At 35.1% G+C, this 16,871-nt stretch overlaps 1 protein-coding gene across 6 annotated transcripts in view; it reads right to left on the bottom strand.

The window, feature by feature from the left end:
* Window positions 1-16,871, bottom strand: part of LOC145693489 (uncharacterized) — a 156,407-nt gene that overhangs the window by 47,286 nt on the left and 92,250 nt on the right. The window contains exons 1-2 of one of the 6 annotated variants that reach the window (XM_081769536.1): window positions 11,961-12,215; window positions 5,655-6,046 (exon numbers count right to left, since the gene is read on the bottom strand). The exons of 4 other annotated variants lie outside the window; for them this stretch is intronic. In XM_081769536.1, the coding sequence (XP_081625662.1) occupies window positions 5,655-5,710 (56 nt within the window). In that variant the 5' untranslated portion in view covers window positions 5,711-6,046; window positions 11,961-12,215. Of the gene's footprint in view, window positions 1-5,654; window positions 6,047-11,960; window positions 12,216-16,871 lie in introns of those variants that run through there. One more of the 6 variants, XM_081769537.1, reaches the window with a different exon arrangement.

Below are 16,871 nucleotides of genomic sequence, written 5' to 3'. Positions count from 1 at the left end.
TGTACCTGTGTGACATAATAACGACTTAACATTGCAGTGTACGACAAGTTTAATATATAGTCATTTTTCTAGGAATAAACTGATAAACTAGTTAAATTTAAGAAGTTTAATTACAACTTAAAATGTATTTTTTTAAAAACATAATATATAAGTCAAATTTACTGAAAAGTAGCTTCAGTTTATTGAAGAGTTGTGTTCTATACCAGGTAATTTTTAACAGTCTTATGTGTATTTCAAATTAGGTGTTAGAAAAAAGACTGTGTTTAAACCTCCTGTTAAACCGTTTGCTCAAACTCGTAGGTATGTTTGTATTAAACAGAGTTAACTTGTAAGGTCTGCTCAGAGGCCACACCCGGAACCTTTTCCTAATTTTTTTAAAGAGTAAAATATAAGCATGTTTTCTCGAAAATATATACATCATACGAAAGCTTGAAATCTCCTCATTGTTCTGAAGTGTTTCACTGATTTGTAAAGTGTGAATATTCACAGACTTTTGCGACTGAAGAATGGTATTCGTGGTTTGAGTGTCCGTGTGCGTCACACCCGGAACGCACATTTATTATTATTATTATTGTTTATAGCAGATTGAAAAAAAAAACATGATTTTTTAAAAATCATTTTTGTTGATTTTTTTGATTTAAATCGATTTTTTAATTTAAAAATCCGTCTTCTTTTGGGGGGGGGGGAAAGGACTCGGTTTTTTCTGCTTCGCTTTTTGGGTTGGGAAATTTTGGGCTTTTTCCAAATTCTGCTTTAAATTGATAAAGCAGGTTTTGTTTCGCTTCTCTACAATACAAAAACTCATTTAAGTAGTAGTGGATGCACATAATAATACAAAACCTCGAAAATAAACATGAATTTCGAAAACATATTTCAAACAATTTTAATTCTTAACACATTTTTATTATGAATCACAAAAAATTAATCCGTGTATATAATAAGTTGCAGTTAAGTTTTAACTTTCATATGCATTACAAGCAATATTTTTTATTGTGAATTAAAAATACAAAAACAAGGAAAAACTGTTACATGACATACAGAATTTATTGTACTATGTGTGTAAGTTCAAACAAATAACGCATCGGGAAGGTAATAATATATTTACTGAACAAACGCACAAAACAAATTTAAGTTTCGACGCAGTAGCCTTCTCAAAAATAACATGTTCTTCTCTTCGTTCATTACGTATATCAAGTGGCTCAAGTGGTACAACGTTGGCTTCGCATTCGGGAGGTCATGGGTTCGATTCCCGCTTCCGACCATCCTGACTGGGGTTTTCCAGTGTTTCCCTCAGTCCTACCAGGCAAATGCCGGGTTGGTACCTACTAGAACAGGCCCTGGCCGATACCTTCCCAAATCCTTACCATGTTGTCAGATATCCAGTATAAAATAGCCTCTGAGCTGCATCTGGTGATAGTTAAATAAATAAATATCATTCCCTCGTCAATGTGTTATAGACTATAAGTTTATTATGTCTGACTTCCGAGACTTTCATAAAGGTTCGTACTAGAGTAACAATGAAAAATAATCATAGTTTTATGACAATTCAACGTATTACTTTAAAAGACTGAAAAAAATGCAATCTTTGTATGGGACGCTCAAAAATCACCTAATTTGTTAATGCACCTCTTGCTTCCGCCTTTGCTACCCCAACAGAAACTTCTTTGAAATAGAACACAAATGTTGAAAATTTATTTTCTATTCATTTATTACATACGTAATAATCTGTTACCACCTATCAGGTGCTTCGGACATGCAAAATCGGCAATGTCCCAAATTCTGTAATGCACTGACTGTTCCTTAAGCTTGAGTAGAGTCAGGAAAGTACTGAATTTTATGTTCAAGGATCATATGCGTAATACTGTTCATCTGAGCGTTTGGTTTTCAAGGCTCTGGAATATATAACCACCATCAGCGTTTGGTTTCTGAATTTTTAACATACGGAACTTCCTCTAGAAAAAAAAAAACTACGAAATACATTTAAGCCAAGCATAACAAACATGAGTGAGTGGTTAGCTTTTCCGCTTCTTTTAGGAAATCCGGGATTCAGTCCCGCATTCGACCATTCCGACAAAAGTTCTTAATTCCATCTGTGAATGTAGAGATAGTGCGTGTACTGTGATTCCTGACTGATTTCATTTCTTATGTTTTAAATTGTTGTTATTACTAATTACCAGCAATGACGGATTTGCGTAAGGGGTTAGGGTGGGGGTGTTTTTCGGACTGAAGCATGTTCTCCGAAATTACGGAATTTCTAAAACAAACGAAATTTTAGTTATGTCTTTACTCATAAACTTCAAGCTCCCCTCAAATGAAAATCAGGCATTTTTAGAAAAAACTAACCATTAATAAGAAAAACCCTCCCAAAACACTTTTTAAATCCTTACTGATTATATGTATAAAATGGTATTCCAGGCTGCATCCGGAAGATTATTGCTACATCATTACACAGCTACAGTATAACAGAAACGTGGAAGTATGCTCTGACGGATATATTAAAAAACACAAGTTTAACTATGTGCTAGAAATTAGAATACTAAGCTCTAAGAAATGAAACACGAACAACTAAAATGAAATGATCTAAAGAAAAAAATGTTGATGACTCAAAGTTATATAGCCTCTAAAATTGCTCTCAATTACTACGTACTTAATGTTTAATTCATAAAACATGTGCTCCATCCATCATGATGGTGAATTCTAGAGGGAAATATGACATTTAGGTCATGAAATTTTGTTTAACTATACAGTATACTATAAGAAAGCTATTTAGATAGAAAAATCATGAAAATGAAAAAAGCCAAAATTTCCGGTTTTTTTTTCCCTAAAAAGCCGGCTTTTTATATATATAAAAAAACATCAATTCAAAGAAGCTGGCTATTTTGCATCTCTAATCCCAAACACTGTTTCTTAAGCAATAAGGAAAAAATACAGCGACGTTTATCAACATGATACTTTTTTCCCACAAAAGTTACTCATATTTGGCAGGGGCATACCTTTATTTATATATATATATTAAAAAAAAAAAGCTAGCTTGCGGCACGAAATACATATAAAATAAGCAAATTTCGCCTTAAGTTATAAAATCTAAAAAAGATTTGTTTCGGAGAGGGAATCGGACTCCTTTATAAATATGCCCCTATTATCTGGGAATAATCATCCTCTGCATGAAACACTCGTTTTCATACTGTGTTGAACATACATTTGCATCTTATTGTATTGTGATTTCAATCCACAATTAAATCAATCAATTCACCCTGATTTATACGAAATTAAATCTAAGTTGAAAAACAATATTTTGAAGATAGTAGAATACAAATATTTTGCCATTGTAATAGCAGCAAAAACTAGCCTAACAGTCCTATATGTTTGCATTTCTTGTTACTAACTCAACAACAAATTACTTGCTGCGAAGATTTTTCTTCCGATTTATATGACTTCATCCTTAGCGAAATCCGTTTTACTACTTATAATTCAGGACCGCAGTGGCTCGGTGGTAGAGCGTTCACCTCTGGTGCTTGGGGTCCCGGGTTCGATCCCAGGCCCAGCCAAGTAAACTTTGTGATGGACAAACACCGTGTGCGTGGGTTTTCTCGGGGTTCTCCCGTTTTTTCCCACTTTCTTCATTCCACCGTTTCATTCATTACTCATCATCACCGTCTCCTTTAGCCTAACCGGCATAACCGCGGCACGTAAAACTGAAAGATTTCATTTCATTTCATTTTACTTATAATTCAAAGCCTGTTTGTAAAAGAACAATTCATTCTCCTCCCTTTACTTCATTTTCAAATTTTTCAATAGTCAATTCATTGTTTCACTGTTACACCTGATTCACCGTCGGTATTCCTTTACATACTTAAGAATTCTTCGGATAAAAAGGGCTCGGCTACCAAGAACAAAATTGCCTATCACTATTCTTGGAAACTGATTATAATGTTATCAAGTTTCATTCTATTTTTTTGTACAAACAGGGAAGAATTGATTTGTTGGATTGGTTCGAGACATTTTGAGTTACAATATCTGACTATTCTGTGATGTAAAATTAAACGTAACAGTTATTGTCCAGACTTGCTATTAAACTTTCAATCACCTTGTCATATACAGGGTGTCCGGAATGGGACTGACGGTTTTTAAAAGGGTATAGTTTCAATATGGTCAGAGATACAGAAGAAAAAACATTCATATTGAAGGAAAACTCAAAAAGTTTTGTTCAACCAATTTTCATACTCGAACAACTACCGGTGACGGCGTAGTTGTCGATAATAAACAGAAATGGCGTCGACAGTCGAAAAGGCGCAATGTGTGTGGTGGTTTACAGAGACAGAAAATGTTCAAGTTCAACGAAACTTTCGACGTGTTTACCACAAGGATCCTCCATCATGCAACAGTATTCAGGCGTGGAAGGATCAATTTTTATCAACGGGGAGTGTAGTGAAATAACACAGCGGTGGTAAATCGCGTGTGTCAGAAGAAAATGTGGAAGCAATAAGAGAGTGTTTCTCACGTAGCCCGAGGAAGTCAATTCGCGCAGCCAGCAAGCAATTGGCAATTCCAAAGTTAACTGTGCACGATGTGATACACAAACGATTACGATTGCGCGCGTAAAAGGTGCAATTGTTGCAAGAAATTAAGCCCAACGATAAGCCACAGAGGGCAACAGTTGCTACTGAAATTCTGCACAGGATTGATTATGACCATAATTTCTTATAGAACGTTGTTTTCTCTAATTAGGCAACTTTTCACTTGTCTGGCTGTGTTGACAGACACAATGTTAGGATATGGGGATCTGAGAATCCGCATGCGTACATAGAACATTCTAAAGACAGTCGTCCCAAATTGAATGTTTGGTGTGCTTTAACACATAATGCAGTTACAGGTCCCTTCTTTTTCATAGAGTAAACCATAACAGGAAATGTGTTTTTAGACATGCTTCAAAACTTCGCTGTTCCCTAGTTACAACATTTGCAACCTCAAGTGATATTGCAAATGGAGCCACATTGGAGCCTACAAGTGAGGGAGTACCTTGACACTGAATTTCCTGGCCGTTGGATAGGTTGTGATGGGCCAATTAGGTGCCCCCACGCTCTCCTGATGTTACCCCCCCCCCCCGGGACTTCTTCCTGTGGGAGTACGTGAAAGAACCTTGTGTATTCTGGTGAAAAGGTGTGTAACCTTGATGAACTGAAGAACCGAATTAGGAATGTGATTGCTTCAGTAACACCTTAGATGTTACAGATACGTAGAGAGAGATTGAGTTCAGGCTAGATATTGTAAGAGTTACAAATGGAGCTCACGTGGAGTCACATTGAGTTAGAATGACTTGGAAGTACGACCAAATAAACTTTTTGAGTTCTCCTTTATTTATTTTTTTTTTTTTTTCTGTATCTCTGCTTATATTAAAATTATATACTTTTGAAAACCGTCAGTCCCATTCCGGACACCCTGTATCTCTTTGCTGTAGGAACTACTTTTATGACTCAGGTCCTTATAGTATCAACCAGTACTGGAACTTGTCCTCTTGATCAACTTGTTCTTATCCTCATGTACACTTTTAAACTCTCCACACAAAACCAGAATTAAATAACTTGTCTTCTAAACACCTTAAGCTCTAAATTTTGATAGATCAGACTTCTTGCACGAACTACTACTGAACTTACCTTGATTTTGCCATCCTGCGATTTAAAAAACTGTTCATATAGCACTTGAAATTCATTTCTCATTCACTCATGTTCTTCTATAATGTTATAATCATTTTCGTATATGTTCACGTCAATTTTCTCTGTTTCTTTAGCAAAATATTCTAAAATGTTTGTGTCACATTCAGAGAGTTCGTATTTAACCTATTTAATTTTGTAATACACCCTTTGACTTTTTTTTTTTTTTTTTTTTTTTTCTGGATCACATTGCTCGTTTTCTTTTCACATTATTAACAGCCTTTGTATACATTACACGGATGGGCTTTCGCTGCTTATTTCACTTCCGCCATAATACCATTTCACAATATAACGCCGAACTGTATACTCTAAGTCGATGCACATTATTACGAGCGCTATAATAAGATGCGAAAAGTAACTCACCTACTGCATTTTTAAGCTGCTTGGTTAGGCCTAATACATAAGGAACATACCTAAATAATAGGTTTACTAATGCCGTAGTTGGCATACTTTGAACGTAATTTTAATAAAGTACTTAGTTCCGTGACTGGTGTGCGAAGTTTATACTTGTATGTAAATAAACATGATAAGTAGGATACTGATGTTCTTACCATTTCGCATACGTTTTGGGAGGTAGGGAATTTTCCACCCTCTATTTCAAATTAATACGTGATTTTTACTGTGTATTAAGTATATTCTTACCTCGTCTTTTAGTAGTATGTTTTGTGTCAACTTAATCGTGTTAAAAGAAGTTCAATATATCGTTTGGTTTTAGTGCTTATAATCTTGATCGTTTAATGAGTCAGAAATTATGATGATTCCTAGTGTTATTAGATTAAATTAAATGGACGAAAGTACAATGTTACAGAAATTAAAAGAAAACATATTGATAGTTATTCTAAACGAAAAACTCGGGTGTTCAGTTTGTAAAAATGTCGATTTTTATGTGTACACAAATCTCAAGGACTGAAATTATCAAGGAATGGACAGTGTGGTGTGTACTGAATCTTGTTTTGGTGGCAATAATGATATACTACTGAAGTGTATAAGGTAAAAAAGTACGAAAACAAAAACTAATACAACACATCAACTGTCCGTGAAGATAGACAAGAAAGCAAGGAAAGAGAACTCCATACATGGTAATTCGCTGTCTAAAAACGAATAAAGTCATCATAAACATAAAATTATAGTTTAAACTTGCCATATAGTCATTGGAAACAATTCTTGGTAAACAAGCCATATTAGAATTACCTCTTATGTATCAGAATCATATGAGGAAAGTATTATATACAGTGTAAAACATATATAGTTGTTCTTTTCACAAAAAAAAAAAAAAAAAAAAAAAAAAAAAAAACCTGAAATGAAAAAGTTTTACGTTCCATGGTTATGCCGGCTAAGCTAAAGAAGACGGTGATGACGAATGAATGAAATGGTGGAGTGAAGAAAATGGGAGGAACCGGGAAAACCTAAGCACACGGTGTTTGTCCACCACAAAGTTCACTTGACGCGAGCTGGCATCGAACCAAGGACCCCATGTACCAGAGGTGAACATTCTGCCATTGAGTCACAGCCGCCCCTGTCCTTTTTATAGTTGCATGCACAATACACATTGTAGTGTGAACAACATACGGGTAAATAGTCGTAAAACGAAAGTATCATTCTGTGTTATTATGCATGCGCTAAACTAGACGTCAATATTTGCAATCTGAAGAACGACAAGTCTTAACAATTGTGAATATACCCGAAGGAATAGAAAAACAGTTATTAAAAACAGAGACTTTACATGAATTAGTTGAGAAATGTGAAGGAAAGCTTATTTAAGGAAGTTTATGCATTCTCTCAAATTTAAATGAGCATAATTGTAAGAAACATGTTTTTAGTACAAATAATCACACGACATGGTGGCTCTTCTACCGATGTAAAGGCTGTCAGCCAATTCATATGCTGATAACATTAATTTCATGTTGGTATAAACTACACAACGTAAAACATTGCTTATAGTAAAAAATAAGACACAACATAAATTCTCACTCCTAGGTGTAAAACAAAAGTTGCTTTTGTAGTATAATCTGTTTGAGTAATGAATGGGGAATTTAGGTCATACTATAACACGAATAATATACCGGAGTTAGTTTTTTGGTTTAAACTTTTTTCTTTTTTGAAAAAACCAGGTGGTTTAAACCAGCCAACCCTCATTTGTAGGGTAGGTTTATAAACAAGAATAAAAGTCATATTGTGTTCAATCCCAGGAAAAGAGGATTACTGTTATTACTATTATTTCTTTTTCTTGATCCTTTTTCATTAGATTGTGTGGTAAGTACAGATTTTAAACCTGTATTTGTCTCTCTTTCAGGATAGGAGGTGTGATTTCCTTCTGAGAATCAAAGTAATTAATAATATAAAATTGTCTGATGGTGGAAGACTTCTACATATATATCGCGAACGTATTAGGCTATGTCCTTAGAAGGAGTCACTGACGGGGCAAGTGTTCATACAAGAAAATAACCCACTAGTTACGCAAGCAAGGGAATGTGAACATACAGATTACAATTTTAAATAGTTAAATCTTCTATTAAAATTTTCTAGTTTCTACCATCAATTAAATTTATATAAGTAATTGTTTCATTTTTTATACCAGAACATATGTACCGTGTTATGCAAAAGTGAACTAAGCGCCAAATTTTTAAAATCCACGTAAATGCGACGATTGGTTCCTGATAAGCAATAGAACGTTTTGCACAATCGAAAAGAGAAGAAAATCAACACCTTTCCAAAAAAAGAAACATAATTTCACTTTTGATTACGGCTACACTAATGCTGGACATCAACCTTTAAACGTAATTTTCTCAAAAGTATGAAAGTGGCGCTTAGTTCGTTTTCGCAGGACACGGTACATATTTAAAAAAAAAAAAAAAAAAAAAAAAAGATTTTGCATTCCCTAAGCACAGTTTTTGTTTGCGCTTCCCTCAAGTATTGTGGGTTACATAAGCTTGCGTTACACATAGTGTTTTCGAAAACCAACTGACCACCACTCGAAAACCCTAGGAATCTTTCCCGTTCATGGATTGACTTAGGAACATTCTATGCAAATATTAGAGCAAGTCAATCTCAAATCTGTAAGAAGAAAACGAAAAAAAAAAAAAAATCCCCTGCATTAGAAGCTGTTAGGAAGCACTAAATTGGCGCTAATTCCGATCGACTTCTTCAGAGATTCTTAAGAAAAAATGTGAGAATAATTATATTGTTTATTTATATCACAAAATGAAATGCTTAATATCCTTTAGAAAACAATTCTTTAATATTTTATTGGGCTGGGTTACCGCAGAGGCGCACCAAGTTACATGAGGAAGGATTTTGGCACGGGCCCACATTCAAGGTATCATTAGGCATTTACATGGTTTAGCTGAGGATAAATCATGGACAACTCCAGTCAAGACAACCGTCCTGACATTCGTTCGCAGGATCTCCCGAATGAAAAGCCAAAGTTCTATCACATTACTATTATTATTATTAATATCATACGAGCAAAAATAATGTCGACACTACATTGAAGAGAAGGGCGCAAAATTCCCAGTCGCCTCGCCAGGTCGCCATCGGCGACTAAAAATTTAGAGCTGGCGACCAGTCTTCAGTAGGAATGATTTCTACCTAAACTCATAGGGCTGCGCAGTTTATGTTTCGCACAAAAATAATTGTCACTGAGTGGGAGAAAACACGGAGTGTGAAGTCTTCACTAGGAACATGGGAAGCAAAGTCTTCACAACGTAGCAATTCGTACCTCCTTTCCCAACACTCAATTGAAATGGTCACATTTTGTGCAGTTTTACCTGTGAGTACTGCTTCATGTGAGAGAGGCTTCAGCAGTCTCAATAGAGTTAAGACTGCCTACATGAATCCACTTAAGACTGACACACTGGATGATTTGCTCACAATTTCCATCAGTGGCCCTTCACTTAAGGACTTTGATCCGAAAACTGCAATCGACAACTGGTATTTCAGTGCAGAGTGAGAGAGAGTGTTACACAAACATGAAGTCTTAGAGTAAAATATTTTTTAACATGTATATGAGTTGTCCAATTCAAATTGATTATCCTGAATTTAATTGTCTGTTTTTAAAATTATATGCCCTGATGTAATCTTTCTCTTTGTCAAAGCAAAGCCCCCGGTGGGGTGGGGGGCTCTCATAATTTGTATATGGGAGATATTGGCGATCATCATTTCTGATTTGGCGAGTGCGTCTGGCTTTGAAATTTTGTGCCTTGTTGAAGAGTATAGTTGAATGTTGGAGTACAAAAATATACTAGCATTTCTCATTTTCCATTTTGACTACTGCTTTTACTTATCTATATAACAATTATGAACTTCGCACGCCAAAGTCATGGAACTACTTTCGTAATATTCTGTACAAAATATGCCAACTACGTAAATAAGCACATTTAAGTATGTTCTTTGTAACAATAAGCAATAGTTTTACACAAGCACCCTAAAACTGAAATAGAATTACACTTCGTATCTTATTAGTGGACTTAATTGAAGACCTGAAATAAATTTCGATCCAAGTGCCATTTTCTGAAATTTCGAATTATAACCGGAATGATGGTCTATGAGCCAAGCCAGTTTAAGTGTATTCGGATCTAAGCGCCAAACCTGTGCGTAGTAGTCCAGATCATCGCCAATAGAATGTGTGAGGCGTATGTGCACACCATAATTTCTCAAGGAAAAACATCATTATCTCCAAACTGTTCAAATGGAACTTAAATCTTAATTTACTTCAGGTCTTTAATTGTGTTGTTTCGCTGGTCACTAAGTTCATTATTGACTGTTCCGAAAACGTATTACACTAGTTTTTATTAACCAATTTTTACTCCTTCCCTCTCTTTAGTAAGAATGATTAAATACCCAATTGACACATACTGATTTTTTTTTGGGGGGGGGGATCAAGGAGACGGTTCTACCAAACAGAAAAGTTATAGGTAAAATACAATCTGAAACATTTTTCGTGGCCTATGTTTAGCTGAAAGGGTCTAGCTCTTTTTTCTAATTAATGTTACGATTTTGGTAATTTCAATTCGTATTAGGTGAGGTTCGATTAGTTTATGTTATATTATGTTAGTATAGGGACCCAACATAATTTTCCAAAAAATAACATAATTTCGCTTATTTCTACTAACATTACGTTAGTTAAGGTTAATTTAAGTTAGGTTTGGTAAGATTTGGTTACGTTATATTACATCTAAGTACTTGCATCATCCATTTCTTCTGTGAATTTTGTGTTTTTGCTAAACACACTCCTTTTTCATGAAGAAATGAGAGTGTGAATACAATTACTGTCAGTGCAAAGCATATTAAAATGAATTTCGAGTGATAGTACTGTATGTGTGTGTGCTCTTAACTATCCTCTTTTATGCGCAAGCACCGTCTCTGACGCGCCTATTCCCTGCGGACGCACCCCCTTCCTTCCGCTCGGGCTCACTCATTGCACTTCTGCCCTTACTTGGTTAACTAGCACTCAGGCTCTTCTGCGGCTACTTAACACAAGTTAGTTTGTGTTTTATGCACAGTAGCTTTTATGCCATACGTCTACACTGCATTTATATTCGGCCCTCCTTAAGTCGATTTGCAAGTAATAAGCTTCTCATTTAGTGCATGCTCTGCTAAATATTGTTTCTGTTTACATTAGGTTAGTTTATGTTAGTGTACGGGTCCAGCAGAATCTCAGACGAAATGTTCGAATTTCGCTTATTTCTAATAATATTGCGCTAGTTTAGTTTTCGTTAGGTTCAAATATCATCTTCCATTTTTTTTTTTTTTTTTTTTTTAACGGACCCTTCTGCTAAGCATTTACTGAAGTATGCCAAAATTTCATAGCACCGTCTGCTCGGTGAGGATGTATGTTAATGTAACGATGCATGTGACTGTATGTTTGCGATGTGAGGTACCCGGTAATACATGTTAAGGGCGATATTGACGATATACCTTCTCTTCCTATCGAACGCGGGGAGGATTCTCTGGATTTTACATTATTGAGTGTTTTTTTAAGTGTGTATTGCATTATTTTTTAAGTACTGAAGAGAATAATGAAATATTAGTACTTTTAATTTGTGAAAGATTAATGAAATTGACAGTGGGAATGATAACCTGTCATTGATTCTTGTCCACTACAAGACATGAAATTATTTTATAGCTTTTACTTTTTGATTGACTTCTTGTAATGTTTCTTTTTGAATATAATTAACTAATCAGACCCTATACACATAACTTTTACAAATTCTGATTCATTAAAGGGATATGCCAACTACGGAACTTTACCCTACATAATTGCTGCCAGCTTCTTTCACGTGCTCAAAACTTAACAGGCCTACATTTCGAACACAACGCACTTTCTCTTCTCATTACTGGTATACACTGTATCTTTTTCTTTCCTTTTTTTCCATAGATTTAGTATATATACTAAATGTTCCATAAGCAGCCTCAGTCAACCGAAAACATATTTTTCCCATGTTATTTTTAGGGTTTAGGCACAGAACATAACTTTACAGACAGACACATTTATAATCAACAGGGATGCCAACCGCATAACGATGATTTTCGTGCGAGTAATTTCTCATCATTGGCCTTATTCCTTAACGATTTGAGTCAAGGTGAAAAAATTGCTATTAGAGTCAGTACTTAGGGTCGGTGCAGTATTACTATACGGATCCATAGATTTATAAATTTTATAGAAGAAATTTCTAATAATATTTTAATAGAGTAGTGCATATGTAATGGAAATATGGTGTGCAATTACCAGTGATGTGCGTATTTTCGTTTAAATATAGAAATTAAAGTCTAACCTCAAATGCACGTAATTTTCCATAAGCTAATTGTACATGCATTTCTAGTTCGTAAAATGTTTATCATAGGAAGCTGTGACACGAGAGGAGGACATATTTCTCAAGTTCTCAGAAATCGTCATCAGAAAAGAGTGCTACCGTCCAGATGACAGCAACATCCTACTCGTACTCCTACGACCTTACTCCTACTCCAACTTTTACTACTACTACTTACTCCTACTCCTACTACCCGTTCCTACTACTACCACTACTTACTCCTCCTCCTCCTCCTCCTCCTACTACTACTACTACTACTACTACTACTACTATTACTTATACTATGGATCCGTATAGTGAAACCAGGGCATTTTTTAAGCTACCTTTTTGTATCCAAATGGATACCCAGGCCCAACAGTTTGGATACCCAGTGCACTTCATAAATCTTTAAACTACTGGAAGAGTGTTTGACAATAAAATTACTAGAATTACTTGGTTTGCTTTCCAGAGATTCCCAATTCTCATAATCGCCCAATTCCAGTCTTCTCAAAGGTTGTTCTCTTTAACAAAGGGTGTCATTTCAGACTTCGCTTGAGGGGGGCAAGAGCACCACCGACATAGACTTTCACGTTTTGTACTAGTATATTAGTAGACAATGTATTAAAGAATGTGTACTCTGCAAACTCTTGGGGGGTGCAATTGCCCCCTCCTGCCCTCCCCAAATGACGCTCCTGCTTTAACCTAACCTGTTTTATCCTGGCCTATCATTTTCTGGCAAGTAATCATTTCGAGTCTGTTATGGGCAATATCGGTAATTAATATTTGTTCAGCAAAGTTTCTTACATAATTAATAGATGGCACAAACTTGTAAGAAAGTAAGGTATTGTCTAGCAAATACAAAGCGCTTTTTTTAACAATTTTTGACCCTCTTTGTTGCACAGTTATCTTCAGTGGCGGATTTACACTGGCTGGGAAGGGGGCTGAGCCCCTACTAAATTTTAGAATGTCTATAGAAAACGAATCAAGTGTTACTCATAACCTTCAAGCCCTCCTCTAAAATTTTGTGATTTCTAAACACGAAGTATTTCTAAGAGAAGCCCACACCAAAATATTTTTTCTAAATCTGTCGCTAGTTACCTTTGTGCCCATCCCTTTTTTCCCTTATACTCAGATATTATTATAGAATCTCTAATACTCGGATTATATTCACTGGTATTTTTCCGTTTTTTCTTCAGCGCGAGCTTTCTTAAATATTGCCAGAAATTTTTCTTTTTTCTTTGGTAATCAGTCAATGTCCTTTATTCGGTGATGGTAGATCATGTATAAATTGCCGTAACAGTAATAGAGGTGCTAAGACTGCTTATGATATTAATGCCTCCGTCAAACCTATGATAACCAGATAAGAAACTTACTTATGTTCTAAACATGTAAGAAACCAAGCAATGCAATTGAAGTGTGAGAATAATACTAGAAATTTACCAATTACAAGTGGAATAACTTTAAAACAGGAGAGAAACCAAACAATGTGAAATAGATTAAGATTTAAAGTGTAAAAATTATAGCAGAAGTGGAACCATTAATAAAAAGGCTTACATGCTTTGATTTAAAACATTGATAAGATTTAAAACATAAAAATAAATTTTTGAATACATTGTTTCTTTTAAAAAAAAAATAAAGTATTGGTAGTAATATTTAGTATTGAATACATACCTATACACATAAAATGATTTCATTAGGGAATTATTTAGTCAAGTTCACGTATTATTATTTCCTTGTTGAGTAATTTGTGTCTTGTATTGTGTGTTTTGTATCGTCTCCATCTGTATCAATCGCGTTTCTTTGTCGTTGTCCTGTCTAAGTCCAACTTAAAACTATAGATAAAAAATAAATAAATAAATGAAGGAAAATATCCAATTATGATAGGAAGGTGTTATCTTTAAGTACCGGACTGAAGGCGGATATGAGCCAAAATGTAAAAAAGAAAATGTTCGCTCCTGTATTGATGGCGACGTGTTGAATTGGAAACGAAACGGTTAGCAGAAGTCTGACAAATACGTTATTTTGTATGTCATTATTTCAAAAGTGTACATTATGCAAAAATGCACTTTAAAAAATCACTGTGCGTTTCAATTTTGCTATGTGTGTCAAGGGCCCTTTTGTGCCTGGATACCCAGTAGCGATGTCTTAAAAAATGCACTGAGTAAAACTACACACTTAGGGCCTTATGCAGAGTCGTTTGGCCCATGATTAACGTCATAGTAAAGCCTTGAATACTGCAGGAAACATTTGTCGAACTCTTTAGTACAGCACTAATCACGCATCAGAACGACTCTGCGTAAGGCCCTAGAGTGTGTAAAGCTAGTTGTGACATGTTACCTCCGTAACGAAATCCAGAATGTAGTATATGTAGGGTTGCCATATTTTAAAATTAAAAGCGAGAGATTCTAAACCGTAAGTATTGAGGCAAGTATTCAAAAAGAAAAAAAAAAACATATATATGACATGGTGACATAGTGTTTATACGGTTATCCTCTCTAAGAAACAAAATAATTTCTAAACTTTTATCATAAGAAAGCTGAAACATATGTAGGAATCTTGGTCTATCGCTTCTAAAATTTCTAATCATTTTTAAACATTGCTATTTACAGCATAAATATTTTTTAAAAAAAATATTAATAATGAATCTAATCTAAACAAAATACATAAAGGCCAGATTAATGTATAAACTAGGTAAAAACATAGACTTGTTCAGCTGAATTGGACAGAACGGTCATCAAAGAAATCCGCAATCATGAGATCATACATTAGTATTCATGTGTTGATCCAAAATGTGTAATATAATTATGCCACATTTTTTACATATGTTTCACTCCCTCTACCTTTCTTTACAAAATTTCGGTTGCATAAAATATTATCATAAAATTCTATGCATGATACGTCTTTCATATTGTACAAAACTATTAGTAGTAATTTGACAGTTTCTACGTTCATCTTGTTTCTGTCATTTGTCCACTGGACATTTAGCAAGGAAAATATTCTTTCAACAACTGCGTTGTGAGCAGGTGTTGCAAAACAATATTTCTCCAATCCAAAAAAGAAGCAGGTGTTTTTCGTGATTAAGAGATTATTAAGCAGGGGACGAATATAGAACCTGAAAATCAGGTGGTACCGGCTAAAATCGGGAAATATGGTAACCCTAAGCATATAACGATCACTTCCTTCTTGAAGTTTTAAGCTGTAACATTTTGAAACACAGCTTCTAAATCTCAACCTCGTCAGTAGTAGAAAATGGATCGATCTGGAACAGCATTGGCCAACATCAATCAATTCAGGAGCCCCTGGGAAATTGACCATCGTACACCGTGAGCCCACGGTCTTTTACGACCTCCATTTTAGGGGTGAATTTATTCCCTTTTATGAGCACTTTTAGGGGGTGTATTCGTTCTCTTTTACGAGCACATTTTAGGGGGTGAACTCGTTCCCTTTTATGAGCATATTTTCCAACCCTTACGAACACACAACGGAACATAAGAGTACGTAACACACAGCAGTTTTAGGGGGTGAACTTGTTCCCTTTTATGAGCATATTTTCCAACCCCTACGAACACATAGCAGAACATAACAGAAGAACAGATAACGGATAAGAATATGAAACACACAGCAGAACAGATAACACATAAGAGTACGTAACATAACAAGGGTGTACTCGTTCTCTTTTATGAGCATATTTTTCAACCCTGTTTTAACATAGCAGATAACACATAAAATTACGAACACATAGCAAAGCATATAACACACAAGACTACGTAACACACAGCAGAGCAGATAACACATAAGATTACGTAACATAACAAGGGTGTATTCATTCTCTTTTATGAGCATATTTTTCAACCCCTATTTTAACATAGCAGAAATTACGAACACATAGAAAAACAGATAACACATAAGAGTACCTAACATAACAAGGGTGTATTCATTCCCTTTTATGAGCATATTTTTCAACCCTTATTTTAACATAGCAGAAATTACACTGAGACTATGAACACACAGCAGAACAGATAATACATAGCACAGCTAATAAAAGAGCATGGCTTATTTTCCAACCCTTATTTTAACATAGCAGAAATTACACTGAGACTATGAACACACAGCATTCTAGGGGTGGACTCGTTCTCTTTTATGAGCATATTTTCCAACCCCTATTTTAACATAGCATAAGACTACGAACACATAGCAGAGGTGTATTCGTTTTCAACCCCTTAGCATAAGAGTATGTAACATAGCAGTTATGAACACATAGCAGAGCAGATAATAAACACAACCACCTCCATTTTAGGGGTGAATTTATTCCCTTTTATGAGCATATTTTCCAACCCCTATTTCAACATGACAGAGACTACGAAACATGGCG

The sequence above is a fragment of the Thermobia domestica genome, chromosome 8, assembly GCF_964235325.1.
Source record: "Thermobia domestica chromosome 8, izTheDome1.hap1.1, whole genome shotgun sequence".
Taxonomy (NCBI): domain Eukaryota; kingdom Metazoa; phylum Arthropoda; class Insecta; order Zygentoma; family Lepismatidae; genus Thermobia; species Thermobia domestica.
The sequence above is the reverse complement of the archived record's forward strand: the minus strand, read 5'-3'. Positions and strand labels throughout refer to the sequence as shown.